Source organism: Oncorhynchus nerka, linkage group LG1, assembly GCF_034236695.1.
Source record: "Oncorhynchus nerka isolate Pitt River linkage group LG1, Oner_Uvic_2.0, whole genome shotgun sequence".
Taxonomy (NCBI): Eukaryota; Metazoa; Chordata; class Actinopteri; order Salmoniformes; family Salmonidae; genus Oncorhynchus; species Oncorhynchus nerka.
Window position 1 is genome coordinate 39,159,137 of NC_088396.1, and position 27,042 is coordinate 39,186,178.

At 45.4% G+C, this 27,042-nt stretch overlaps 1 protein-coding gene across 5 annotated transcripts in view; it reads right to left on the reverse strand.

The window, feature by feature from the left end:
* LOC115130065 (semaphorin-5B-like) overlaps positions 1–27,042 on the reverse strand; it is a 326,138-nt gene that overhangs the window by 128,018 nt on the left and 171,078 nt on the right. For all 5 annotated transcript variants that reach the window (XM_065018604.1, XM_065018613.1, XM_065018596.1 and 2 more), the window contains exons 6-8: positions 17,877–17,939; positions 16,274–16,372; positions 10,863–11,076 (exon numbers count right to left, since the gene is read on the reverse strand). In XM_065018604.1, the coding sequence (XP_064874676.1) occupies positions 10,863–11,076; positions 16,274–16,372; positions 17,877–17,939 (376 nt within the window). The remainder of the gene's footprint in view (positions 1–10,862; positions 11,077–16,273; positions 16,373–17,876; positions 17,940–27,042) is intronic.

Here is a 27,042-nt window from a genome sequence, read left to right on the forward strand (position 1 = left end):
CCATATGGCAACATGGATGCTCAAACCTTGTCACGGTTGTTATAAACACAGGCACTGTTTAGTCTTGACTCCACAACGGAACACATTAACAGCACACCTGGGTTCAAAACCTTCAGGCAGGCTCAAGCAAAAGCATGCAAAAGATTTGGAGTACTATTTGAAGCCATGTGTGATAACAAGTAGGATCGTCCTCTCCGGTTATAACGTAGAATTTACTCATGACTAGAGAGGCAGTGAGCTGGTGAAAACAACAAAATATGGCTGTCAGTTCTGCTTTCTCTCTGGGACCATACATTCTCAGTGATTTCACACACACACACACACACACACACACACATGCACACACATGCACACACACACACACGCACACACATGCACACACACACACACACACACACACACACAAACAGGCACACAGAAACACATGAACTCACTGCGTGGATTCAGAGCAGAGTGGAGAGTGGAGATACTAACCTGCAAACAGCCATGACGGTAAATGCCCCAGGGGCCAGCACTACCGTTTAAGCGAATGAGATTATAGGAGAATGCAAGCAACCGGCAGGAATGGAAACGACATCAGGAGCAATAACAGGACTCGTAATTCCATTTCAGAACACTGATAAAAACCAACTGCAGGTAGTGACTGGCCACAGCCAATAGGAATGGGTGAAATGGTTGAGACTGACTGGATTACCAACTAGCACAATGTTTGGTAAAATCTCAAATCAAATTTTATTGGCCACATGAACCGAATAGAACAAGTGTGGACTTCACTGTGAAATGCTTACTTATGAGCCCTTTCTCATCATTGTAGTTAAAAAGTAAGAAAATGTACAAATAGATCAAATAAAATAGTAACACAATAAAATAGCACAATAAAATAACAATAACAGGTCTATATACAGGCTATATACAAGGAGTACTGGTACTGAGTCAGTGTACTGGGGTACGAGGTAGTTGGGGTGATTGATTGAGGTAATATGTGAATGTAAGTTTGGTTAGGTGATTGATTGAAGTACTATGTGAATGTAGGTTTTGTTAGGTGATTGATTGATTGAAGTACTATGTGAATGTAGGTTTGGTTAGGTGATTGATTGATTGATAAGTACTATGTGAATGTAGGTTTGGTAAGGTGATTGATTGAGGTAATATGTGAATGTAGGTTTGGTTAGGTGATTGATTGAGGTAATATGTACATGTAGGTTTGGTTTGGTGATTGATTGAAGTACTATGTGAATGTAGGTTTTGTTAGGTGATTGATTGATTGAAGTACTATGTGAATGTAGGTTTGGTAAGGTGATTGATTGAGGTAATATGTAAATGTAGGTTTGGTTAGGTGATAGATTGAGCTAATATGTACATGTAGGTTGTGTTAGGTGATTGATTGATTGAAGTACTATGTGAATGTAGGTTTGGTTAGGTGATTGATTGATTGATTGAAGTACTATGTGAATGTAGGTTTGGTAAGGTGATTGATTGAGGTAATATATACATGAAAGTTTGGTTAGGTGATTGATTGAGGTAATATGTGAATGAAAGTTTGGTTAGGTGATTGATTGAAGTACTATGTACATGAAAGTTTGGTTAGGTGATTGATTGAAGTACTATGTGAATGTAGGTTTGGTTAGGTGATTGATTGAAGTACTATGTACATGAAAGTTTGGTTAGGTGATTGATTGAAGTACTATGTGAATGTAGGTTTGGTTAGGTGATTGATTGAAGTACTATGTACATGAAAGTTTGGTTAGGTGATTGATTGATGTACTATGTGAATGTAGGTTTGGTTAGGTGATTGATTGAGGTAATATGTACATGTAGGTTTGGTTAGGTGATTGATTGAAGTAATATGTACATGTAGGTTTGGTTAGGTGATTGATTGAAGTACTATGTACATGAAAGTTTGGTTAGGTGATTGATTGATGTACTATGTGAATGTAGGTTTGGTTAGGTGATTGATTGAGGTAATATGTACATGTAGGTTTGGTTAGGTGATTGATTGAAGTACTATATGAATGTAGGTTTGGTTAGGTGATTGATTGAGGTAATATGTACATGTAGGTTTGGTTAGGTGATTGATTGAGGTAATATGTACATGTAGGTTTGGTTAGGTGATTGATTGAGGTAATATATACATGAAAGTTTGGTTAGGTGATTGATTGAGGTAATATGTGAATGTAGGTTTGGTTAGGTGATTGATTGAGGTAATATGTACATGAAAGTTTGGTTAGGTGATTGATTGAGGTAATATGTGAATGTAGGTTTGGTTAGGTGATTGATTGAGGTAATACAGTGCCTTGCGAAAGTATTCGGCCCCCTTGAACTTTGCGACCTTTTGCCACATTTCAGGCTTCAAACATAAAGATATAAAACTGTATTTTTTTGTGAAGAATCAACAACAAGTGGGACACAATCATGAAGTGGAACGACATTTATTGGATATTTCAAACTTTTTTAACAAATGAAAAACTGAAAAATTGGGCGTGCAAAATTATTCAGCCCCTTTACTTTCAGTGCAGCAAACTCTCTCCAGAAGTTCAGTGAGGATCTCTGAATGATCCAATGTTGACCTAAATGACTAATGATGATAAATACAATCCACCTGTGTGTAATCAAGTCTCCGTATAAATGCACCTGCACTGTGATAGTATCAGAGGTCCGTTAAAAGCGCAGAGAGCATCATGAAGAACAAGGAACACACCAGGCAGGTCCGAGATACTGTTGTGAAGAAGTTTAAAGCCGGATTTGGATACAAAAAGATTTCCCAAGCTTTAAACATCCCAAGGAGCACTGTGCAAGCGATAATATTGAAATGGAAGGAGTATCAGACCACTGCAAATCTACCAAGACCTGGCCGTCCCTCTAAACTTTCAGCTCATACAAGGAGAAGACTGATCAGAGATGCAGCCAAGAGGCCCATGATCACTCTGGATGAACTGCAGAGATCTACAGCTGAGGTGGGAGACTCTGTCCATAGGACAACAATCAGTCGTATATTGCACAAATCTGGCCTTTATGGAAGAGTGGCAAGAAGAAAGCCATTTCTTAAAGATATCCATAAAAAGTGTCGTTTAAAGTTTGCCACAAGCCACCTGGGAGACACACCAAACATGTGGAAGAAGGTGCTCTGGTCAGATGAAACCAAAATGGAACTTTTTGGCAACAATGCAAAACGTTATGTTTGGCGTAAAAGCAACACAGCTCATCACCCTGAACACACCATCCCCACTGTCAAACATGGTGGTGGCAGCATCATGGTTTGGGCCTGCTTTTCTTCAGCAGGGACAGGGAAGATGGTTAAAATTGATGGGAAGATGGATAGAGCCAAATACAGGACCATTCTGGAAGAAAACCTGATGGAGTCTGCAAAAGACCTGAGACTGGGACGGAGATTTTGTCTTCCAACAAGACAATGATCCAAAACATAAAGCAAAATCTACAATGGAATGGTTAAAAAATAAACATATCCAGGTGTTAGAATGGCCAAGTCAAAGTCCAGACCTGAATCCAATCGAGAATCTGTGGAAAGAACTGAAAACTGCTGTTCACAAATGCTCTCCATCCAACCTCACTGAGCTCGAGCTGTTTTGCAAGGAGGAATGGGAAAAAATGTCAGTCTCTCGATGTGCAAAACTGATAGAGACATACCCCAAGCGACTTACAGCTGTAATCGCAGCAAAAGGTGGCGCTACAAAGTATTAACTTAAGGGGGCTGAATAATTTTGCACGCCCAATTTTTCAGTTTTTGATTTGTTAAAAAAGTTTGAAATATCCAATAAATGTCGTTCCACTTCATGATTGTGTCCCACTTGTTGTTGATTCTTCACAAAAAAATACAGTTTTATATCTTTATGTTTGAAGCCTGAAATGTGGCAAAAGGTCGCAAAGTTCAAGGGGGCCGAATACTTTCGCAAGGCACTGTATGTGAATGTAGGTAGGGGGTAAAAAGTAGTAAGTCTGGGTAGCCGTTTAATTAACTGTTCAGCAGTCTTATGGCTTTGGGGTAGAAGCTGTTCAGGAGCATTTTTGTCCCAGACTTGGTGCTCCGGTACCGCTTGCCGTGTGGTAGCAGAGAGAACGGACTGTGATTTGGGTGGCTGGAGTCTTTGACAATTTACATTCCCTTGTCAGCTGAATATTCATCCACTGTCCCATTATTCTTATCCTATAGTTTGCGATATCAAACTCTTCCATCATTATCTCTAGTCTAAGCTTAATGGGAGAAGAGACCACGTAAGAACCCATAGCTTTGCCCGTGAATAATCAAATGTAATGTAATCCATGTAAAAACCTGTAATCCATTTCTGAAAAACTATCATGACAAATATACCAACACATCCCTCACCTGCTCTGCATGGAACTTTGCAATGGAGGACAAGGTTTTCCAGGTCAGTTAACAGCCATGTACATGATGGGGTTGTGTGTGTATGTGTGTGTGTGTGTGTGTGTGTGTGTGTGTGTGTGTGTGTGTGTGTGTGTGTGTGTGTGTGTGTGTGTGTGTGTGTGTGTGTGTGTGTGTGTGTGTGTGTGTGTGTGTGTGTGTGTGTGTGTGTGTATGCGTGTATACTGTATCACCAGACCTCCTGTCGGGTCCTAGATAATTACCATGGAAAGAGAAGCTATGGAAACAGGCATTAGCGTAGATTAACTGCTGCTTCCCCACGGCTGTCACACACACACACACACACACACACACACACACACACACACACACACACACACACACACACACACACACACCTGTGGCTGTCAGAGGTGGCATAGGAATGAGCTAATACTCCATGTTTAGGCTGTGTCATTTGTGGCAGTCAATTCAACAAATAGCATTTTTCCACTTCCCTGCCGAAAGTAAACAGATTGTTCAATCTCCACAAAGACTGATTGAGGCCTGCGGGGGGTGGAACTCACACACAGCCACGTGACTGAACATGGGGAGGAGGAGGAGGAGGAGGGAGAGAGAGAGAGAGAGAGAGAGATTATTGCTTGCCTGTGTGTGTTGCCTAGGCTCATTACTAGAAATTAGATTTAAATTCTCACTCCGTCTCCTCTGATCCTGCCAGATCCAGCTCCAGACTCTGGAAGGAGAGTCTGTACAGCAAAGTGGGCTTTGCCCCAAGAGGATGTGTGTATTTCAGAAGGGCTGAGGGAATGGAAAGGCAAGGTGGTGCCAACAGTGGGTGTCTGTCTGTCTGTCTATCTGCAACCAGCTGTGATTATGCTGATGAGCACTCTCTTCGCCGCTCCACTCCTCTCCTTCCTTCCTCCCTCGCTTGCTCTCTCACTTGCCCCCTCCTGTGGTAAAGCCCACCTCCCACACACACACACACACACACAGCCCTGCGTGGCATGAAGCATGCAGCGTGCTGTAATTTCACCCTCTCCCTGCCACGGGGAATAATTATACCACTCACTGCCTCCTGAGTCTATCTTCTCTCCTCTGCCTGGCCTGTATATTTCTGCCCCCTACCTTTCCTCTCAGCCCTTTTCTTCCTCTGTCTCTCCCTACTGAACAGAGCATGTGAGTGGAGTTGAGCGGTCTGAAATCCCGCTCATTGCTCATGAGCAGTCGCTCCATGTCCTTTCCAACCACTCACACTAAAAAGGCTCCTCTCTCACAGGGAAAAAAACTGCCGCTCCAAATCCGCTCCATTCATTCAAATCACAGATTAACCAACACCCATCTATTTTGTGACCACCTGAACCTACCATTTGGTTTTGAAGTATTGAAACTAAACCATATGATTTGAACGAAAAGTAATTTAATAAACAACATGAAAAGGTGACTGTAAGAAGCGCTCATCATTTCAAATAGGCTTCATGTCATATTAAACAGCATATAAACACTATAAATAGGTCAGGAGTCAAACAGGGAGTCTAAGTGAATTAATTATAAATGATTTAGGCTATATTATTTCAATTATTTCAAGGCTATAGCCTACAAAGAAATACATTGTGAAGCATTTGCTAGGCTGGCAGGGACATTAAGCACTCAGAATTTTAAAATGTTGTTGTATTAAATCATTATAGTTTATATATTGCACATAGGCTGTGACACACTTGGAATTAAATACAAATTAAATGGAAAAATGCCTTATTAGGATCAGTGCCTTTGAATTCATTTTTGGAAAGACGAGTTTGGCCAGAGTTTCTGGCTTCAGGATCATGTGATGAGGGCAGCAGTGGGGAATACCCTCACTGTGCTCGCAGAGCCACAGGAGATACTAATCACCCTTCGGGCCACTCTTGCCAGGCTGGGCAGGGACGCAGAGTTGTTTTTGTTTTCTTTGATAGGTAGGCCTAAAGGTTTATAAGCAAAAATAACCCTTTCAAAATGGAAAGAGGTAATATGCCAGGCCTATTGGGCCAAAATCCATGATAACCTTTTGTATAGATAATAAAAAGATGTTTTGTTTATAAATACCCACCTTGTTCCTTTCTGTTAGCATGTGCACATAGTAAGTACACCATCATGCTTTTGGGATACTTGTATTTTTAGATTTCACAATGTTTCTAAAGTTGTGGACACACTACTTCACCACACTCCGCTCTTGGTCCTCCTCGTCTCAAGTCACCTGTAAGTTTTACTCGTTTTTTTCTGAAAATATTTAGACAACTCCATGACAGTAGCTAAAGCAAGGGGCTATAGCAGTATGCAAGTGCATGTCGCTGCAGGAATGCCCTGAGCCCATGAAGTGAGCACTACTTGGAACGTTACTGGAGCAAACTTGTAGCAGGCAAGAAGGCCGATGCTCCAGTCTTTGGGAAACTCGCTCCGTGCTCCAGTCAAACTGAGCATGCTCTGCTCCATGCTCTGCTCCATGCTCTGCTCCTTGCTCTGCTCCATATTCTGCTCCATACTCTACTCCATGCTCTGCTCCATGCTCTGCTCCATACTCTGCTCCATGCTCTGCTCCTTGCTCTGCTCCATACTCTGCTCCATGCTCTGCTCCATACTCTGCTCCTTGCTCTGCTCCATGCTCTGCTCCATGCTCTGCTCCTTGCTCTGCTCCATGCTCTGCTCCTTGCTCTGCTCCATACTCTGCTCCATACTCTGCTCCATACTCTGCTCCATGCTCTGCTCCTTGCTCTGCTCCATACTCTGCTCCATACTCTGCTCCATACTCTACTCCATGCTCTGCTCCATGCTCTGCTCCATGCTCTGCTCCATACTCTGCTCCATACTCTGCTCCATGCTCTGCTCCATGCTCTGCTCCATACTCTGCTCCATGCTCTGCTCCATGCTCTGCTCCATACTCTGCTCCATACTCTGCTCCATGCTCTGCTCCATGCTCTGCTCCATACTCTGCTCCATACTCTGCTCCATGCTCTGCTCCATACTCTGCTCCTTGCTCTGCTCCATGCTCTGCTCCATGCTCTGCTCCTTGCTCTGCTCCATACTCTGCTCCTTGCTCTGCTTCGTTTAAACTAGAGATCTACTACCCGACCAGAACCAGACGGGCCACAACACACCGTGTTAGGGCTGGTGTGTCGTTATTTCATCAATAACTAAGCTACAGGCAGGGCTCGGGTATCACTACATTGATCACTAAGAATTTGAAGTTGAGCCATTTGCTCATGCTCTGCGGCACAGTAGTCATTGTCACGCCCTGACCATAGAGAGCCTTTTTATTCTCTATGTTGGTTAGGGCGAGGTGTGACTAGGGTGGGTTGTGTATTTCTATGTTGGCCTGGTATGGTTACCAATCAGAGGAAGCTGTGTTTTGTCGTCTCTGATTGGGGAGCATATTTAGGCAGCCATTTTCACACTGTGTTTTGTGGGATCTTGTTTTTGTGTTGTTGCCTGTGAGCACGTCATTTACGTCACGTTTTGGTCATTCTTTATTGTTTTTGTAAGTTTCACTTGTGGAACCCAGATCACGCTGCGCTTTGGTCCGAGTATGCTTCCAACGATGATCGTGACAGTCATATCTGACTAAGATCCTAACATGGTGTCAGAAGTGCTTCAACCTCGTCAAATATAAAACAGGAGAGATTATTTCACAGAATATAATCATGTTCCTTGAGTTTTGTCAGAGTTTATAGTGATGAAAAATAGCTAATAGCTAACTGCTCTCTCATGTCTCTTCATTGAGCAGAGCAGTCCAAGTGGAGCCGTCACCATTGACACTCAGACTCAGAGCGAACTGAGCGAGCTGCACACAGGGAGCTAATGGATTTACTAACAGAGGAAGTTATTTCTGATTTCGGGCTTTTGAAAGATCCTTAATTGTCGCTTTTTTTTTTTTTTGTCATTTTAAATTGATTTTTGTAAATGACTGTAAAGCCCAATATGGTAATGCCCAAATTTGGCAGAAGCAATCGGGTCTGGATAGGTTAGGGCCTGAACGTTGTGGGCATTTGCAGGGATTGATCTTAAAATTCATGCCCGTGCAGGGCTCTAGTGCACACCTCTACCCCCTCAATCTTCCTCTCTCCCCCTTTCTTCTCCCTCCTATTTTCTTCTCCTCTTTTCTCCTCCTACTCTATGGAGCCTAGAACTAAATATGGTTGCTGTGTTTGAAATACTGCAGATAATAATCACAGTTTCAGAAAAGGTTTGTCTTTTTTCTGCTGGAGTCAGGATGTATTTGTGAGGTGCATTCAGTAAAAAGGCCTGGTGTCAGCAACAGAAAGATTACAGACACCTAGCTAGGACTTTTGGGGCTGATGATGGAGGTTTATCTAACTTAGCTTTTCTATAGTACCAGCCAAAACCAGCTCATACGGTCCACAATACCGTACCTAGGTGGATTACACTCAAATCGCATACTTTATTTTGTGGGGGGGTCAAATTACCATGTCTTTTTACTTGGATACTAGGAAATAGTAGAAATGGTGTCCCTGAGAAACATGGCTGATAGCCTGAAACATGGTAGATAACAGACTGCACCAAGCCATTAACAATCAGGAAGCACTGGGCCTCTAACAAAGATCTTAGCTCCTATGCAATCCACTTTAATTGACTTTACCGAATCAACTATTACAAACACATGGTGGGCAGTGCGGGTGGTGTCAACACACACACACATTACAAACACATGGTGGGCAGTGCGGGTGGTGTCAACACACACACACATTACAAACACATGGTGGGCAGTGCGGGTGGTGTCAACACACACACACACTACAAACACATGGTGGGCAGTGCGGGTGGTGTCAACACACACACACATTACAAACACATGGTGGGCAGTGCGGGTGGTGTCAACACACACACACATTACAAACACATGGTGGGCGGTGCGGGTGGTGTCAACACACACACACATTACAAACACATGGTGGGCAGTGCGGGTGGTGTCAACACACACACACATTACAAACACATGGTGGGCAGTGAAGGTGGTGTCAACACACACACACATTACAAAAACATGGTGGGCGGTGCGGGTGGTGTCAACACACACACACATTACAAACACATGGTGGGCAGTGAAGGTGGTGTCAACACACACACACATTACAAAAACATGGTGGGCGGTGCGGGTGGTGTCAACACACACACACATTACAAACACATGGTGGGCAGTGCGGGTGGTGTCAACACACACACACATTACAAACACATGGTGGGCAGTGCGGGTGGTGTCAACACACACACACACATTACAACCACATGGTGGGCAGTGCGGGTGGTGTCAACACACACACACATTACAAACACATGGTGGGCAGTGAAGGAGGTGTCAACACACACACACATTACAAACACATGGTGGGCAGTGCGGGTGGTGTCAACACATACACACACACATTACAAACACATGGTGGGCAGTGTGGGTGGTGTCAACACACACACACATTACAAACACATGGTGGGCAGTGCGGGTGGTGTCAACACACACACACACTACAAACACATGGTGGGCAGTGCGGGTGGTGTCAACACACACACACATTACAAACAGATGGTGGGCAGTGTGGGTGGTGTCAACACACACACACACATTACAAACACATGGTGGGCAGTGTGGGTGGTGTCAGCACACACACACATTACAAACACATGGTGGGCAGTGCGGGTGGTGTTAACACACACACACATTACAACCACATGGTGGGCAGTGCGGGTGGTGTCAACACACACACACATTACAAACACATGGTGGGCAGTGAAGGTGGTGTCAACACACACACACATTACAAACACATGGTGGGCAGTGTGGGTGGTGTCAACACACACACACACATTACAAACACATGGTGGGCAGTGCGGGTGGTGTCAACACACACACACACATTACAAACACATGGTGGGCAGTGCGGGTGGTGTCAACACACACACACATTACAACCACATGGTGGGCAGTGCGGGTGGTGTCAACACACACACACATTACAAACACATGGTGGGCAGTGAAGGTGGTGTCAACACACACACACATTACAAAAACATGGTGGGCGGTGCGGGTGGTGTCAACACACACACACATTACAAACACATGGTGGGCAGTGCGGGTGGTGTCAACACACACACACACTACAAACACATGGTGGGCAGTGCGGGTGGTGTCAACACACACACACACTACAAACACATGGTGGGCAGTGAAGGTGGTGTCAACACACACACACATTACAAAAACATGGTGGGCGGTGCGGATGGTCTCAACACACACACACATTACAAACACATGGTGGGCAGTGCGGGTGGTGTCAACACGCACACACACTACAAACACATGGTGGGCAGTGCGGGTGGTGTCAACACACACACACACTACAAACACATGGTGGGCAGTGCGGGTGGTGTCAACACACACACACACACACTACAAACACATGGTGGGCAGTGTGGGTGGTGTCAACACACACACACACTACAAATGCACACACACAGCGAGGTTTGTGGAACCGTCATTTACCGTTGAGCCACTTGGAGTTGTACTGGGCAGTCCGAAGGGGTGGCATGCCTCCTAGGCTCCGGTAGATGACGGGGTCGCGACCCGAAAAATCTATGACAGTGGCGGCGAACAGCTCACCACTCTCCGTCACCACCGCTGTGGAGTTATGGCGAGGGTCATACGGGCACCGTGCCACGCCGTTCACACGATCCAACACACTGGACATGTTCCCCACCTGAGCGAGGGGGAGGGAGGGGAGAGAGAGAGTGTGAGAGCAAGAAAATGATAGTAACAACACACTATCTTCTCACAGACCATATGGCTGTTTGATGTTTACATTCCAGTCATGTAGCTGGAGACGACCTTATCTTAATGCCTCCTTTCACCATTCACTGTCTATCATCCCCCACCCCTATTCCTGCCAGTTATCACTCTATCCCTCTCTTCCCTTCATCTCCCCTTCGTTCCCCCCACTCCGTCATTCCACACTTTAAAAAAATGATGCTCTAAAACAACCCAATATGGGTTATTTGGTAACCCAGTGCTGGTTAAATAGTGGACAGAACAAGTTGGGTTATTTTGACCCAGCCAGTAGGGTCGTTTGGATTACACAAACATGGGTTAATTTAACCTGTTACTCCTACCCCCTACTTTTTCGAACATTCTGTTAAAAATCGCACAACATTTCAGTGCCCTGCTACTCATGCCAGGAATATAGTATATGCATATGATTAGTATGTGTGGATAGAAAACACTCAGACGTTTATAAAACTGGTTAAATCACGGCTGTGACTATAACAGAACGTGCGTTTCATCGAAAAGTGCAGGAAAATCTGATCACTGAAAATGGAAAAATATATCCATGCGCCACTTCAACCAATTGATAAAGGTGAACCACATTAAATGGGGCGAGGTTGCAATACCTACAGCTTCCACACGATGTCAACAGTCTTGTCATTTGCCTAGTATTTTTTTCTTGGTCAAACTGACGCAAGGCAGAGCCTTTCTTCCGGTCTCCGACCGGATATTTTGGTTGAGATTTACATCGCCTCGTGATCAATTTGATCGCTTATTAACGTTTACTAATACCTAAAGTTGCATTACAACGAGTGTAGCTTTAATTCACTACCCTGCATGTGTATTTTAATGAACGTTTGAGTTTTAACTAGTACTATTAGCATTTAGCGTAGCGCATTTGCATTTCCAGATGTCTAGATGGGACACCTGCGTGTCAGGTAGGAGCAAGAGGTTAACCATCAGATGGGTATTTTTTACTGTCATGCTAGGTTGACATATTAGCTGGGTCTTTTTGAATGTAATCCTTAGGTTACTTTCAGGAGGCGTGGCTTATTAAGGGCATGGCTTTCAGCTAGTGCTTATTGGCCACCTGTGAGAGTAAATGTCATTCCTGTTCATCATGTTAAGTTCACATCAAATCAAATTTTATTGATCACATACACATGGTTAGTGGATGTTAATGCGAGTGTAGCAAAATGCTTGTGCTTCTAGTTCTGACAGAGCAGTAATATCTATAATGACTACCTAATACACACAATGAATAACGACTACCTTATACACACAATGAAGGGGGATGGACTGGTGGAGGTGATATGATCCTTGGCTAGTCTCTCAAAGCACTTCATGATGACCTTAGCTTTCCTGGGAACAGGAACAACAGTGGACATTTTGAAGCATGTGGGGACAGCAGACTGGGATAGGTATTTATGGAATATGTCCGTATACACACCAACCAGCTGGTCTGCGCATGCTCTGAGGATGCGGCTAAGGATGCCGTCTGGGCCGGCAGCCTTGAAAGGGTTAACACGTTTAAATGTTTTACTCATGTTGGCCACAGGGAAGGAGAGCCTACAGTCTTTGGTAGCAGAATGTGTCGGTGGCACTGTATTGTCCTCAAAGCACGCAAAGAAGTTGTTTAATTTGTCTGAGAGTGAGACGTCGATGTCTGCGACGGGGCTGGTTTTCTTTTTGTAATCCGTGATTGTCTGTAGACCCTGCCACATACGTCTTGTGTTTGAGCCGTTGAATTGCAACTCTACTTTGTCTTTATACTGTCGCTTTGCTTGTTTGATTGCCTTGTGGAGGGAATGAAATATGTATTTGTTTCCAGTCACCTTGCCATGTTTAACTGCAGTGGTACGTGCTTTCAGTTTTGCGCGAATGCTGCCATCAATCCACGGTCTCTGGTTTGGGAAGGTTTTAATAGTCACAGTGGGTACAACATCTCCAATGCACTTCCTAATAAACTCACCGAGTCAGCATATATGTTAATGTATTGTCTGAGGCTACCCGGAACACATCCCAGTCCACCTGTTCGAAATAGTCTTGAAGCGTGGAATCCAATTAATCAGACCAACGTTGGATAGAGCTAAGCATGGGTGCTTCCTGTTTTAGTGTCTGCCTATAGGAGGGGAGCAACAAGATGGAGTAATGGTCAGATTTACTGAAGGGAGGGTGGGTAGGGCCTTGTATGGATCGCAAAAGTTAGTAGCAGTGGTCCAGTGTAGTGTTCGAGCGGGTAAAACAATCAATGTGCTGGTAGAATTGAGGTATTCTTGTGTTCAAATCCCCAGCTACAATAAATGCAGCCTCAGGATATATGGTTTCCAGTTTACATAGAGTCCAGTGAAGTACTTCCAAGGCCGTCTGTCACGATCGTCGTATGGAGTAGACCAAAGCGCAGCGTGGTTAGAATACATTCTTCTTTATTAATGAAGAACACTAAGAACACTTAAACAAAAAACAACAAAACGAATAAGACGAACGTGACCGCTATATAAACAATGTGCTAACGTGCAACATAACATAGACAATAACCCACGAAATACCCAAAGAAGATGGCTGCCTAAATATGGTTCCCAATCAGAGACAACGATAAACACCTGCCTCTAATTGAGAACCAATCTAGGCAACCATAGACCTACATAAACACCTAGATTGGGGACAACCCCGTAAATCTACAAAACCGCTAGACAGTACAAACACCCTAGATGAGAAAAAACACACACATACCACCCTCGTCACACCCTGACCTAACCAAAATATATAAAGAAAACAAAGAATACTCAGGTCAGGGCGTGACAGTACCCCCCCACAAAGGTGCGGACTCCGGCCGCAAAAACCTAATCTAAAGGGGAGGGTCCGGGTGGGCCTCTTTCATGGTGGGGGATGTAGACCCCACTCTACCATAGTCATTGCCCTCTTCAAGGGCCTCTTCAGAGGGACGACCCTCGCCTCCGACCTAGGGTCTAAGATCCTAATTAAAGGCCCCACTGGACTGAGGGGCAGCTCCGGACTGAGGGGCAGCTCCGAACACAGGGGCAGCTCCGGACTGAGGGGCAGCTCCGGACTGAGGGGCAGCTCCGGACAGGCTAACGGCTCTGGCAGCTCCTGGCTGGCTGACAGCTCTGGCAGCTCCTGGCTGGCTGACGGCTCTGGCAGCTCCTGGCTGGCTGACGGCTCTGGCAGGTCCTTGCTGGCTGACGGCTCTGGCAGGTCCTGGCTGACTGACGGCTCTGGCAGCTCCTTGCTGGCTGATGGCTATTTCAGGTCCTGGCTGACTGACGGCTCTGGCAGGTCCTGGCTGACTGACGTCTCTGGCAGCTCCTGGCTGACTGATGGCTCATGACAGACTGGCGGCTCTGACGGCTCAGAACAGACGGGAGACTCTAGCAGGTCAGGACAGACGGGAGACTCTAGCAGCTCAGGACAGACGGGAGACTCTAGCAGCTCAGGACAGACGGGAGACTCTAGCAGCTCAGGACAGACGAGGCGCCCTGTAGGCCTGGTGCGTGGTGCCGGCACTGGTGGTATTGGGCCAAGGCCATGCACCTCAGGGCGAATGCGGGGAGGAGGAACAGGGAGCACTGGGCTCTGCAGACACACAGGAAGCCCGGTGCGGGGGGGCTGCCACCGGAGGGCTGGTGCGTGGAGATGACACCGGAAAGACCGGACCGAGAAGGCTCACTGGAGATCTGGAGCACCGAGCCTGCCCAACCTTACCTGGTTGAAAGCTCCCCGTAGCCAAGCCAGTGCAGCGAGGGGGAATAGCCCGAGGAGACGCACTGGAGACCAGATGCGTAGAGCCGGCTTCATGGCACCTGGCTGGATGCCCAGCACCAATAACCCAAGACCCAGCACCAATAACCCAACACCCAACACCAATAACCCAACACCCAGCATCAATAACCCAACACCCAGAACCAATAACCCAAAGCCAAGCACCAATAACCCAATACCCAGCACCAATAACCCAACACCCAACACCAATAACCCAATACCCAGCACCAATAACCCAACACCAATAACCCAACAGTTAAAAAAATAAATAAAATAAAAACATTTTTTACAGTGCACCACCCTCCTTTACTCTCTCATCATGTCCTCCCCATCACCCCCCTACCTACACCCCTGTAGGTTATCACTCCATCCATCCTCCCTGCATCCCCCATTCCCTCTTACCTCCCGGGTGATACAGAGGGGCTGGAAGGCGTTGGTTCACCCCCCTACCTACACCCCTGTAGGTTATCACTCCATCCATCCTCCCTGCATCCCCCATTCCCTCTTACCTCCCGGGTGATACAGAGGGGCTGGAAGGCGTTGGTTCACCCCTACCTACACCCCTGTAGGTTATCACTCCATCCATCCTCCCTGCATCCCCCATTCCCTCTTACCTCCCGGGTGATACAGAGGGGCTGGAAGGCGTTGGTTCACCCCCCTACCTACACCCCTGTAGGTTATCACTCCATCCATCCTCCCTGCATCCCCCATTCCCTCTTACCTCCCGGGTGATACAGAGGGGCTGGAAGGCGTTGGTTCACCCCCCTACCTACACCCCTGTAGGTTATCACTCCATCCTCCCTGCATCCCCCATTCCCTCTTACCTCCCGGGTGATACAGAGGGGCTGGAAGGCGTTGGTTCACCCCCCTACCTACACCCCTGTAGGTTATCACTCCATCCATCCTCCCTGCATCCCCCATTCCCTCTTACCTCCCGGGTGATACAGAGGGGCTGGAAGGCGTTGGTTCACCCCCCTACCTACACCCCTGTAGGTTATCACTCCATCCTCCCTGCATCCCCCATTCCCTCTTACCTCCCGGGTGATACAGAGGGGCTGGAAGGCGTTGGTTCACCCCCCTACCTACACCCCTGTAGGTTATCACTCCATCCATCCTCCCTGCATCCCCCATTCCCTCTTACCTCCCGGGTGATACAGAGGGGCTGGAAGGCGTTGGTTCACCCCCCTACCTACACCCCTGTAGTTTATCACTCCATCCATCCTCCCTGCATCCCCCATTCCCTCTTACCTCCCGGGTGATACAGAGGGGCTGGAAGGCGTTGGTTCACCCCCCTACCTACACCCCTGTAGGTTATCACTCCATCCATCCTCCCTGCATCCCCCATTCCCTCTTACCTCCCGGGTGATACAGAGGGGCTGGAAGGCGTTGGTTCCACAGGTGATGACCTCAGTCTTATTGACCAGTAGCACGCGGAGGTAGTTCTGACACTCTACCTACAGGGAGTAGTAGAGAGCAGACAGGTTGTTAGAGGTTAGAAACCTGCGTACCTTTGTATTCACCAAACACAAGAAAAAGGACCGAAACGGGGAGGGACTACATGAACTTGATAAGAATCTGGGACCAAATGGCTCCTTAACAGCTTCTACCCCCAAGCCATAAAGACTGCTGAATAGTTCATTCATACCCTTATTGTATTCTTATCTATTATAATTTTTTGCACTGACTCTCTTGCACTGACACTCCAACACACACACACAAAACACACACATGCATATTGACGCCACACAAACACACACAAAACACACACACACACACACACACACAATCCTTCACAGTCTTCACATCTGCTGCTGCTACTCTCTGTTTATTATCTATGCATAGTCACTTCACCCCTACCTACAGTCCATATTAACTGAATTACCTCGACTAACCTGAACTCCTGCACACTGACTCGGTACCGGTACCCCTTGTATATAGCCTCGCTACTGTTACTGTTATTATTATTCTCTTACTTTTTCCTTTAGTTTAGCAAATTTGTCTTACTTTTTAAAAACTCTGCATTGTTGGTTAAGGGCTCGTAAGTAAGCATTTCACCTGTTGTATTAGGCGCATGGTTTGCAACAGAGTGCACTAATGAATACGACCCAGCAATACTCACTCACGGCTCACTTTAATGATATGACTGGAATGTTTTTTATCTTTCATCTGTAAAATTAAATGTAACACATTTATACCTAATCTAATCTCGTTTTTATAAAGCACTGTCTGACGTTTGAGGGAATGAAACTTCTTTGTTGTCCTTAAATATTCTGTCTTGGCAAATAAATAAAATTGCTGTGTTTCAAACTTGAGGTCAGACGACGTTCACCAGAGAGAATGGATTTTTTACTTTCCCTTCTCCGTTGGGCTTTTGAGATAAAAATAGCATGGCAATCAATTCTCACAAAGAAAAGCGAAATAACAAAATGATCAAGTACAGAAGAAGGGCTCTGCCTTGAGTGTCTTACTAAAAAGTCTGTGTTATTTTTCACTTCCCAGCCAGTAAACACACTTCGATTGAAGGGGCCCAAAAACCATAAAATCACTATAAGCCACTCCCACAAGGCCCCATAGAGCCCCTTGACCAGCCAGTCAACAGACTGCTTTTAAAGGAAATGGTCCTATTCAGGGAAGGTCCTGTGTGTGTGTGTGTGTGTGTGTGTGTGTGTGTGTGTGTGTGTGTGTGTGTGTGTGTGTGTGTGTGTGTGTGTGTGTGTGTGTGTGTGTGTGTGTGTGTGTGTATATATTTGTGTGTGTGTGTATATATGAATGTGTTTGTGTGGTGTGTGTGTATGTGAATATTTGTGTGGTGTGTGTGTATATTTGTGTGTGTGTGTATATGAATGTATTTGTGTGGTGTGCGTGTGAATGTGTATATTTGTGTGGGTGTGTGTATATTTTTGTGTGTGTGTGTGTGTGTGTGGAGCCCTCCCCGGAAGTCTCAAAGTCGTTGTTTACCTCGGTCTTCCCTTTGCTCTGACAGGACCTCCTGGTGTCATCATCTGGAATCCATTCCGTTGCCTAGGAAACCAAAATAAACACATGTAAAAAGAGTGATTGGATGCAGCATTCACCTTTTGCAAAGGGAGCTGCCTAGGTACTGCTTTGAAAGAGACGCAGCATGGCTGCTGCCTGAGTACTGCTTTGAAAGAGACGCAGCATGGCTGCTGCCTGAGTACTGCTTTGAAAGAGACTCAGCATGGCTGCTGCCTGAGTACTGCATTGAAATAGACTCACCATGGCTACCTGACTACTGCGTTGAAATAGACTCACCGTGGCTGCCTGACTACTGCATTGAAAGAGACTCAGCATGGCTGCTGCCTGACTACTGCATTGAAATAGACTCACCATGGCTGCCTGACTACTGCGTTGAAATAGACTCACCGTGGCTGCCTGACTACTGCGTTGAAATAGACTCACCATGGCTGCCTGACTACTGCGTTGAAAGAGACTCACTGTGGCTGCCTGACTACTAAGTTGAAAGAGACTCACCATGGCTGCCTGACTACTGCGTTGAAAGAGACTAACTGTGGCTGCCTGACTACTGCGTTGAAAGAGACTCACCATGGCTGCCTGACTACTGCGTTGAAAGAGACTCACCATGGCTGCCTGACTACTGCGTTGAAATAGACTCACCATGGCTGCCTGACTACTGCGTTGAAAGAGACTCAACATGGCTGCCTGACTACTGCGTTGAAATAGACTCACTGTGGCTGCCTGACTACTGCGTTGAAAGAGACTCACCGTGGCTGCCTGACTACTGCGTTGAAAGAGACTCACCGTGGCCGCTGCCTGACTACTGCGTTGAAAGAGACTCACTGTGGCTGCTGCCTGACTACTGCGTTGAAATAGACTCACCTTGGCCGCTGCCTGACTACTGCGTTGAAAGAGACTCACTGTGGCTGCCTGACTACTGCGTTTAAAGAGACTCTCCATGGCTGCCTGACTCCTGCGTTGAAAGAGACTCACTGTGGCTGCCTGACTACTGCGTTGAAAGAAACTCTCCGTGGCTGCCTGACTACTGCGTTGAAAGAGACTCTCCATGGCTGCCTGACTACTGCGTTGAAATAGACTCACCGTGGCCGCTGCCTGACTACTGCGTTGAAAGAGACTCACTGTGGCTGCCTGACTACTGCGTTGAAAGAGACTCACCGTGGCCGCTGCCAGACTACTGCGTTGAAAGAGACTCACTGTGGCTGCCTGACTACTGCGTTGAAAGAGACTCACTGTGGCTGCCTGACTACTGCGTTGAAATAGACTCACCGTGGCCGCTGCCTGACTACTGCGTTGAAAGAGACTCACTGTGGCTGCCTGACTACTGCGTTGAAAGAGACTCACCGTGGCCGCTGCCAGACTACTGCGTTGAAAGAGACTCACTGTGGCTGCCTGACTACTGCATTGAAAGACTCACAGCGGCTGCCTGACTGCTTCCTTAGAAAGAGAAAGTGGCTGCCTGCAAATGACGCAACTGTTGACGGTAATATTAACAACACAACACAGACGCCATGAAAAGACACAAACTTTATTGTTGTTTGTTAATTGCGTCAACATGGAGCTGAGTGGGCCAGCCAGTGGATTACAAGGTGAGGTAACCAGACAGGACCGTGGCTGTAGCCCAGATGTCTTTAGGATGGAAATAGCATCTTCTTCTCTCATTAAAGCTAAAGCAGTGTGTTTCAGAGTCCAATCTTCCACACACACACACACACACACACACACCGTCCTCCAATCTTCTACCACACCAATGCCGGTTGTTTCTCCACGGCCCAATTACATTCCTTTAGAACCGTATGCCTTGGTTTTAATTAAGAATGCCCTAGCTCAGTGCTGGGGCAGACACGCACGCACACACACACACACACACACACACACACACACACACACACACACACACACACACACACACACACACACACACACACACACACACACACACACACACACACACACACACACACACACACACCGCTAACAGAGCAGAATTGGCCTTTTGTATAGTAGCCTGAGAGATCGTACTCTCTCTCATCGGTATCACTTTGTGTTTAGGTCTCCCAGTTTCACTAAAAATAGCCGTGGTGCTGCTGGCCTGACCCACTAGTGCTGGAACAGAGAGAGAGAAAAGCTAAAGTTGGCACGGACTTGTGCCAGAGTATACCCCCTATGTGACACTCCCCTCTCCTCCTCTCCCCTATCATTCTCCTCTCCTCTCCACCTCTCCTCTAATCTATTTCAGCGAATGGGGTGCCTCTTTGCACACACTTGAGCAAAAGTCTAGCCATTCCGGTTCTCTCTCTCGTAGTATTGACTGTGAGAATGAGCATCCATAACACACAACACAACCACAACGACCACCATTTTGCCTTGTTCTTCACACAGTGGAACATTGCCATGCACAACAAGGCAAGAGACTACTACAGAGACCACATCGTGACATGAAAACAGAAAAGCCCATGTCTGGACTCTGGAAACACATTAAAGTGTCCAGAAGCGGCAGAAGGAAAAGGAAAGAGGGTAAGAAGGAAATTGATTAGTTCAATAAATCTATGTTTAGCTCATTGAGAGAGAGGATCTGAGTCCTAAATGGCACACTTTTCCTTACATAGTGCACTACTTATGACAAAAGTAGTATACTATATAGGGAATAGGGTGCCATTTGGTCTGCTCGACCCTGATGAGTCTGGGTGTTATCTTGGTCTGAGAGACTCTTTTCAATTAACCTTCCCCATACTGCCATTAATAGAGAGAGAGAACGGAGAGAGAGATAGAACAGAGAGGGGAGAGAGAAAGAGAGCGAGTGAGATAGGGCGAGAGAGAGAGAGAGAGAGAGAGAAGGAAGGGAGGGGGAGAGAGATAGGGAAAGAGAGGGGGGGGAGAGAGAGTGGGATAGGTGAGAGAGAGCGAGAGAGAGAGAGAGAGAGAGAGAGAGAGAGAGAGAGAGAGAGGAATGTAGGCCAGCCAGCCATACAGGCCCACTGTGATTCAATTAGACAACTAGGACAGTTTAAACTCAGGACATATAAGGTGTAGGCCATCATTGTAAATAAGAATTCGTTCTTAACTGACTTGCCTAGTTAAATAAAGGTTAAATTAAAAAATTAAATAAGAGCCAGGGCCTCAAATTAATTATTATTTGTGTAACCTTTTATTACCCTCATATCAAGGCATTACTATAACAACATGACAGTCAACAAGCTCTTCAAATACCATCACCCATACCCTCTCTGGGTGGTCTGTCAAACACTCCACACGTCACACTGACCATAGAACTGTTTTTCAAATGAACTGTTACTACATGTCCTCAATAGACCAGTAGTGATGACGTGATTCAAAACAAATGTACACACACCCCTCCTTTCATACACTCTCTTAAAGGAAATGGTCCTATTCAGGGAAGGTCCTGTGTGTGTGTGTGTGTGTGTGTGTGTGTGTGTGTGTGTGTGTGTGTGTGTGTGTGTGTGTGTGTGTGTGTGTATGGATGCCTATGCAGTGAGTCATCGTTTAGGTCATTACCATCTTTTCTCAGCGATAAATGCTGTCAGCTTAACCCCTGACTCCTCGTCGCTCCGTCAAGTCCCTCTCTTCACCCGTACTGGAACAAAGTGAGCTCACAAAGTCCTACCCCAAATACCACAGGGCCCATGCACACCCAATAGCACCTATACTCCCTAGCCCCGGCTGTGACAGGCCTATAAACAGGCCCTCTGAGTGTGGTGACGGCTGTACAATGCCTGCCTGCCCGGACTGGAGCTGGGCTGGAGCTGGGCTGGAGCTGGGCTGGAGCAGGTCTGGATGGAGCTGTCTGTCTGTCTGTAAACAGGCCCATAGGGCCGCAGGGCAGGGGTGGGATGTGAGAACAATGTAGGGATGAGGCTAGAGGCTTGAGACCCTATTTCAGACTAAAAGGGTTCTTTTAGAAATAGTGATATATGACACAGTGATGAGGTGGATGACATGTTAATATCACAATACTTACTATTCTATTCATGTTCAATACTAAGTATTCTAGTTTGCCTTATCCTTTCATATGAGTTTGCCATTACATTTGTGATGATTTTTTTGTTCAATTGAGCTACTGACATTTAGAAATAAGGCTCAAACAGAAGATAAATCACTTTACAGGTTATTCACTCTAAATGTCAGTTTAGATGTCAGTTTGAAGGTAACTAAACCACATTGGTTTGAGGAATACAAAATGGTGGATATTGAAAAACAAACTGAAGATAATACATTTTTCCCTGCTGCTTTTCCAAAACAGTAAATGATTCGAGTCCTGGACTGACTTGTTGATAAGTTGTGCAACCACTCTTATGCATCTCTGATTTCATTCTCCTCTATAAGAAGGGCCAACCAACAACAATGATGCACCTTCACCAACAACATCTATTTTCCCTCAAACTTAGGTGACACCTCATTTCTTCCAACTTTGTCACGTTGCCACTTTTGGAGGCAATAAGTATTCTGCCCCCGGCAACCCTTTACAGGAAAAAAATATCAGTACTTTTTAATGGGCAAATAAAATAGCTGAAAATACAATTAGTGAGAGGATGGAGGATTCATCACTTTTACAGAAGATAAATTATGTTTTGGAGGGAAATGTATTACATTTTTACAGAGAAAGTAGGACAGGTTAATGAAACAAACCACTAACAGTGAGCCAGACAGTTGGAGCGATGGGAAATGGCTCCTGCTTAAACATGGATGGCACTCTGTAGATAAGACTAGGTTGCTCTGTGACATATGACCACAAGCATGTAGACTATTCATTATGTTTTGTGAATCATTTACATCTTAGTCATTTAGAAGACTTATCCAGAGCGATTTACAGGAGCAATTAGGGTTTAGTACCTTGGTCAAGAACACATAGACAGATTTTTCTCCTAGTTGTCTCGGGGATTCTAACCAGTGACTTTTCGGTTACTGGCTCAACGCTCTTAACCGCTAAGCTACCTGCCGAACAAAATGTGTCTGGAGAGAAGACACAGAGGTATTTCAGAGTGTTTGCTTCAGTGGGCTACAGCAAGTACGGTATGTAAAAAGATTGCTGTGACAGCTTGAGACTGCATTCAGTGGACTTGGACGCACACAGACTCATAAGGGAAAATCAAGTCTGAAATGTAAAATTGAAAATAACAATCTTCAGAAGCCTTTATCAACCTGAAATACGCTACAAGGCCCTCTCCTCTTCTCCTGCATTGCAGAAGAGTTCTTCTGCAACAGAGTAATCAAATTAAGATCCTACATCTGTACAGTATACATACTCAACCATAATGGTATGGACTAAGAATCAATTTACTGGACTCTGAGAATCTATTTACTGTTGAATATATTTCCCCTCCCTATATCCTTGACTCAACCTCCAAATCTCTGTCAAACCGAGTGAGCGTTATGTGCATGATCTGTGATGAAGGTGTGGAGAGGAGGCAAAGAGATAATATATCTCTGTACTGTCTGTTATAGCCTGCTAGCTCTACTCTACTCAAAGCCATCACTTCAATGAGCCCACACCCCGCCTTGCTTCGTCCTCTTGAAGTCACTGACAGAGTACCCTATTCAGGCCTGCACCCCTTCCATCCTCCATTCCCCCAACTCCTCTGTTCCCCCATCCCCTACATTACCTCCATCTTTTACCCCCTCCATTCCTTTCCTTCCTCCGTCCCCCTCTCCACTCCCCTCTTCTCCACTTCACTCCCACTGTCCCCTCTCCACTCCCTTCCACTCCCCCCCCCAGTCCTACTGACGAATGTGACAGGACTCTCAATGGCCCTCTTTCATTGTCCCTGAACACTGATCCCTAGACAAGAGGGAGCAGATACGCCCTCCTCCCCCCGTGCACTCTTCCAGTCCTCCTCTGCTGCCCTCCTCCTTCCCCCTGTGCTGTACACTCCATCCCTCTAGGCCCTCTCCCCCTCCTCCCTGAGTGTGAGTCAGTTTGTGTCAGTGTGTGTCAGTGTGTCAAATGAAATCACATTTGTTGATCCCCATGCTTCGCAAACAACAATTGTGGACTGACAGTGGAATGCTAACTTACAGCCCTTCCCAACAATGCAGAGAGAAAGAAAATAGATAAATAATAGAAAAGTAAAATACGTAAAATTTGTATTAATAATAACTACACAATGAGTAACGATAACTTGGCTATATACAAGGGGTACCAGCACTGAGTCGATGTGCAGGGGTACAAGGTAATTGAGGCAGACATATACAGTACAGTACCAGTCAAAAGTTTGGACACTCCTACTCATTCAAGGGTTTTTCATTATGAAGTTTCTACATTGTAGAATCATAGTAAAGACATTAAAACTATGAAACAACACACATGTAATCATGTGGTAACCAAAAAAGTGTTAAACAAAATAAAATATGTTTCATATTTGAGATTCTTCAAAGTAGCCACCCTTTGCCTTGATGACAGCTTTGCACACTCTTGGCATTCTCTCAACCAGCTTCATGAGGTAGTCACCTGGAATGCATTTCAATTAACAGGTGTGCATTGCTAATTTCTTTCCTTCTTAAGGAAGGACAAGGTAGGGGTGGTATACAGAAAATATCCCTATTTGGTAAAAGACCAAGTCCATATTATGTCAAGAACAGCTCAAATAAGCAAAGAGAAACAACAGTCCATCAGTACTTTAAGACATGGACAGTCAATACGAAAAATGTCAAGAACTTTGAAAGTTTCTTCAAGTGCAGTCGCAAAAACAATCAAGCTCTATGATGAAACTGGCTCCCATGAGGACTGCCACAGGAAAGGAAGTTACCTCTGCTGCAGATGATAAGTTCATCAGAGTTAACTGCACCTCAGATTGCAGCCCAAATAAATGCTCAAGTAACAGACACATCTCAACATCAACTGTTCAGAGGAGACTGCGTGAATCAGGCCTTCATGGTCTAATTGCTACAAAGAAACCACTACTAAAGGACACCAATAAGAAGAAGAGACTTGCTTGGGCCAAGAAACACAAGCAATGGATCCTAGACTTCCTGACGGGCTACCCCCAGGTGGTAAGGATAGAGAAACAACACATCTGCCACGCTGATCCTCCACACGGGGGCCCCTCAGGGGTGCATGCTCAGTCCTCTCCTTTACTCCCGGTTTACTCATGACTGCATGGCCAGGCACGACTCCGACACCATTATCAAGTTTGCCGATGACACAACAGTGGTAGGCCTGATCAGCGACATTGATGAGACAGCCTATAAGGAGGAGGTCAGAGACCTGGCTGTGTGGTGCCAGGACAACAACCTTTCCCTCAACGCGATCAAGACAAAGGAGATGATTGTGGACTACAGGAAAAGGAGGACCGGGCATGCCCCCATTCTCATCGACAGGGCTGTAGTGGAACAGGTTGAGAGCTTCATCAACAAACTAGAATGGTCCAAACACACTAAGACAGTCATGAAAAGGGCACAACAAAGCCTATTCCCCCCTCAAGAGACTGAAAAGATTTGGCATGGGTCCTAAGATCTTCAAAAGGCTCTACAGCTGCACCATCGAGAGCATCCAGACTGGTTGCATCACTGCCTGGTGTCATGATGTGGCCCTTTTTGGGTATAGCTAGTGCCCCCCTCTCTCTCTCTCCTAAACCTAGGTTCTGTTATCTCAGGATGTACATTCCTGGAGGAGGCTCTCTCCCCCTGGCCATGCAGAAAGAGACACATAGAAAGAACAAAGGCGAACTCCTAAATCCCCCAAAATGGGGATTTGATATAAAATGTTCCCTTGTGAGAAGGTGGAAATGGTCCGTGGACACTTAAGGGACAAGTATGACGAGTGTGTTTCATTTGGTGACCTCAGAGAGAACAGAAAACACACATAACTATATCTCTGAATATGTACATTTCTCGATTATTGGGTTTGCATCTAATTCTTGTATAAAATGAATGAGTAAAGATTAAACTATTTGTGAAATTATGTAATGTGATGTTAAACCTTTAATGAAAGAGAATTGTATTCTCTTTAAAGTTTAACTAAGTAATTGGTCCGCCCCCGTGAGCACAGACATGATCTGGTGTCATAGAACAGCCCTTTTCTACTGTTAGGAGAAAAAAAACTCCTGAGGAAATCCTCTTCAGACCACAAAAAACCTCAGTTTAAGCTATAGTTGTAATGGTTGTTGAATTCCTAAACCATACCACGTGGAGCATTGGCTACACGGCTGGAAATGTTTAAACTCTCTATCGATCCCTACAGAATAAGAGCAAATCTTAGATACCAATTACTAGTCTGCAGCTAGAAATTATGTCAAACTGGGATGCGAAGACCGACAACCACTGAAACATCTATTCTATGAGAACATTTCTGAATGATACTCTGAAGTATACATTCTAACCACGACATACTTTTGATCTTCAGGGAGGCAGAGAGAGAGACAATGATGAACTGACTCTCGGACAGAAGGACTGACGATTCCAACAGATATCACGACGACGCACTGGGCATAAATATATATATTGATTGCAATTATTCCTGAATGAGTGAGCGTTCATGTGCAAAGGATTAGCATTTCAATTATTATAGTTATCAACTGTGTAGTGACTCCTTTTGTCCTTCCCGCCCTTTTCAGTCCACACCCACTTCCCTTTGTCCACCAAGCCGTCATATCGGCTGAGCCCACTAGGGAACCTCCCCTATCATTTCCTTGTAACCCTATCTACTGTGTTGTCTGTTTATGCATTTCTGTGATTATTTAGTTACTTAGTAAATAAATGATTTAGACAATTGATGTATGAATGATTCATAGTAAAGGCTGGGTTCGTGCAGATAACCAACAATTTACGATGTTTGGAATGAGACTAACGTGAGGTAAAGAAAAATGCATTAATTAGAATACTAATTGATCAGATATTAAAATATCTGAAGAGTTATATTATGAAAATTATAACTTTGTAATCTGAAGATTCTCCTTGGTGCCCTGACTTTCTAGTTAATTACATTTACATGATTAGTTTAATCACATAATAATAATTACAGAGAATTGATTTGATAAAATAACAGTCTTCACTTTATTGATGCCAAAGACACGACACTGGTATGGCAACTGCTTGGCCTCCGACCGCAAGGCACTACAGAGGGTAGTGCGTACGGCCCAGTACATCACTGGGACCAAGCTTCCTGCCATCCAGG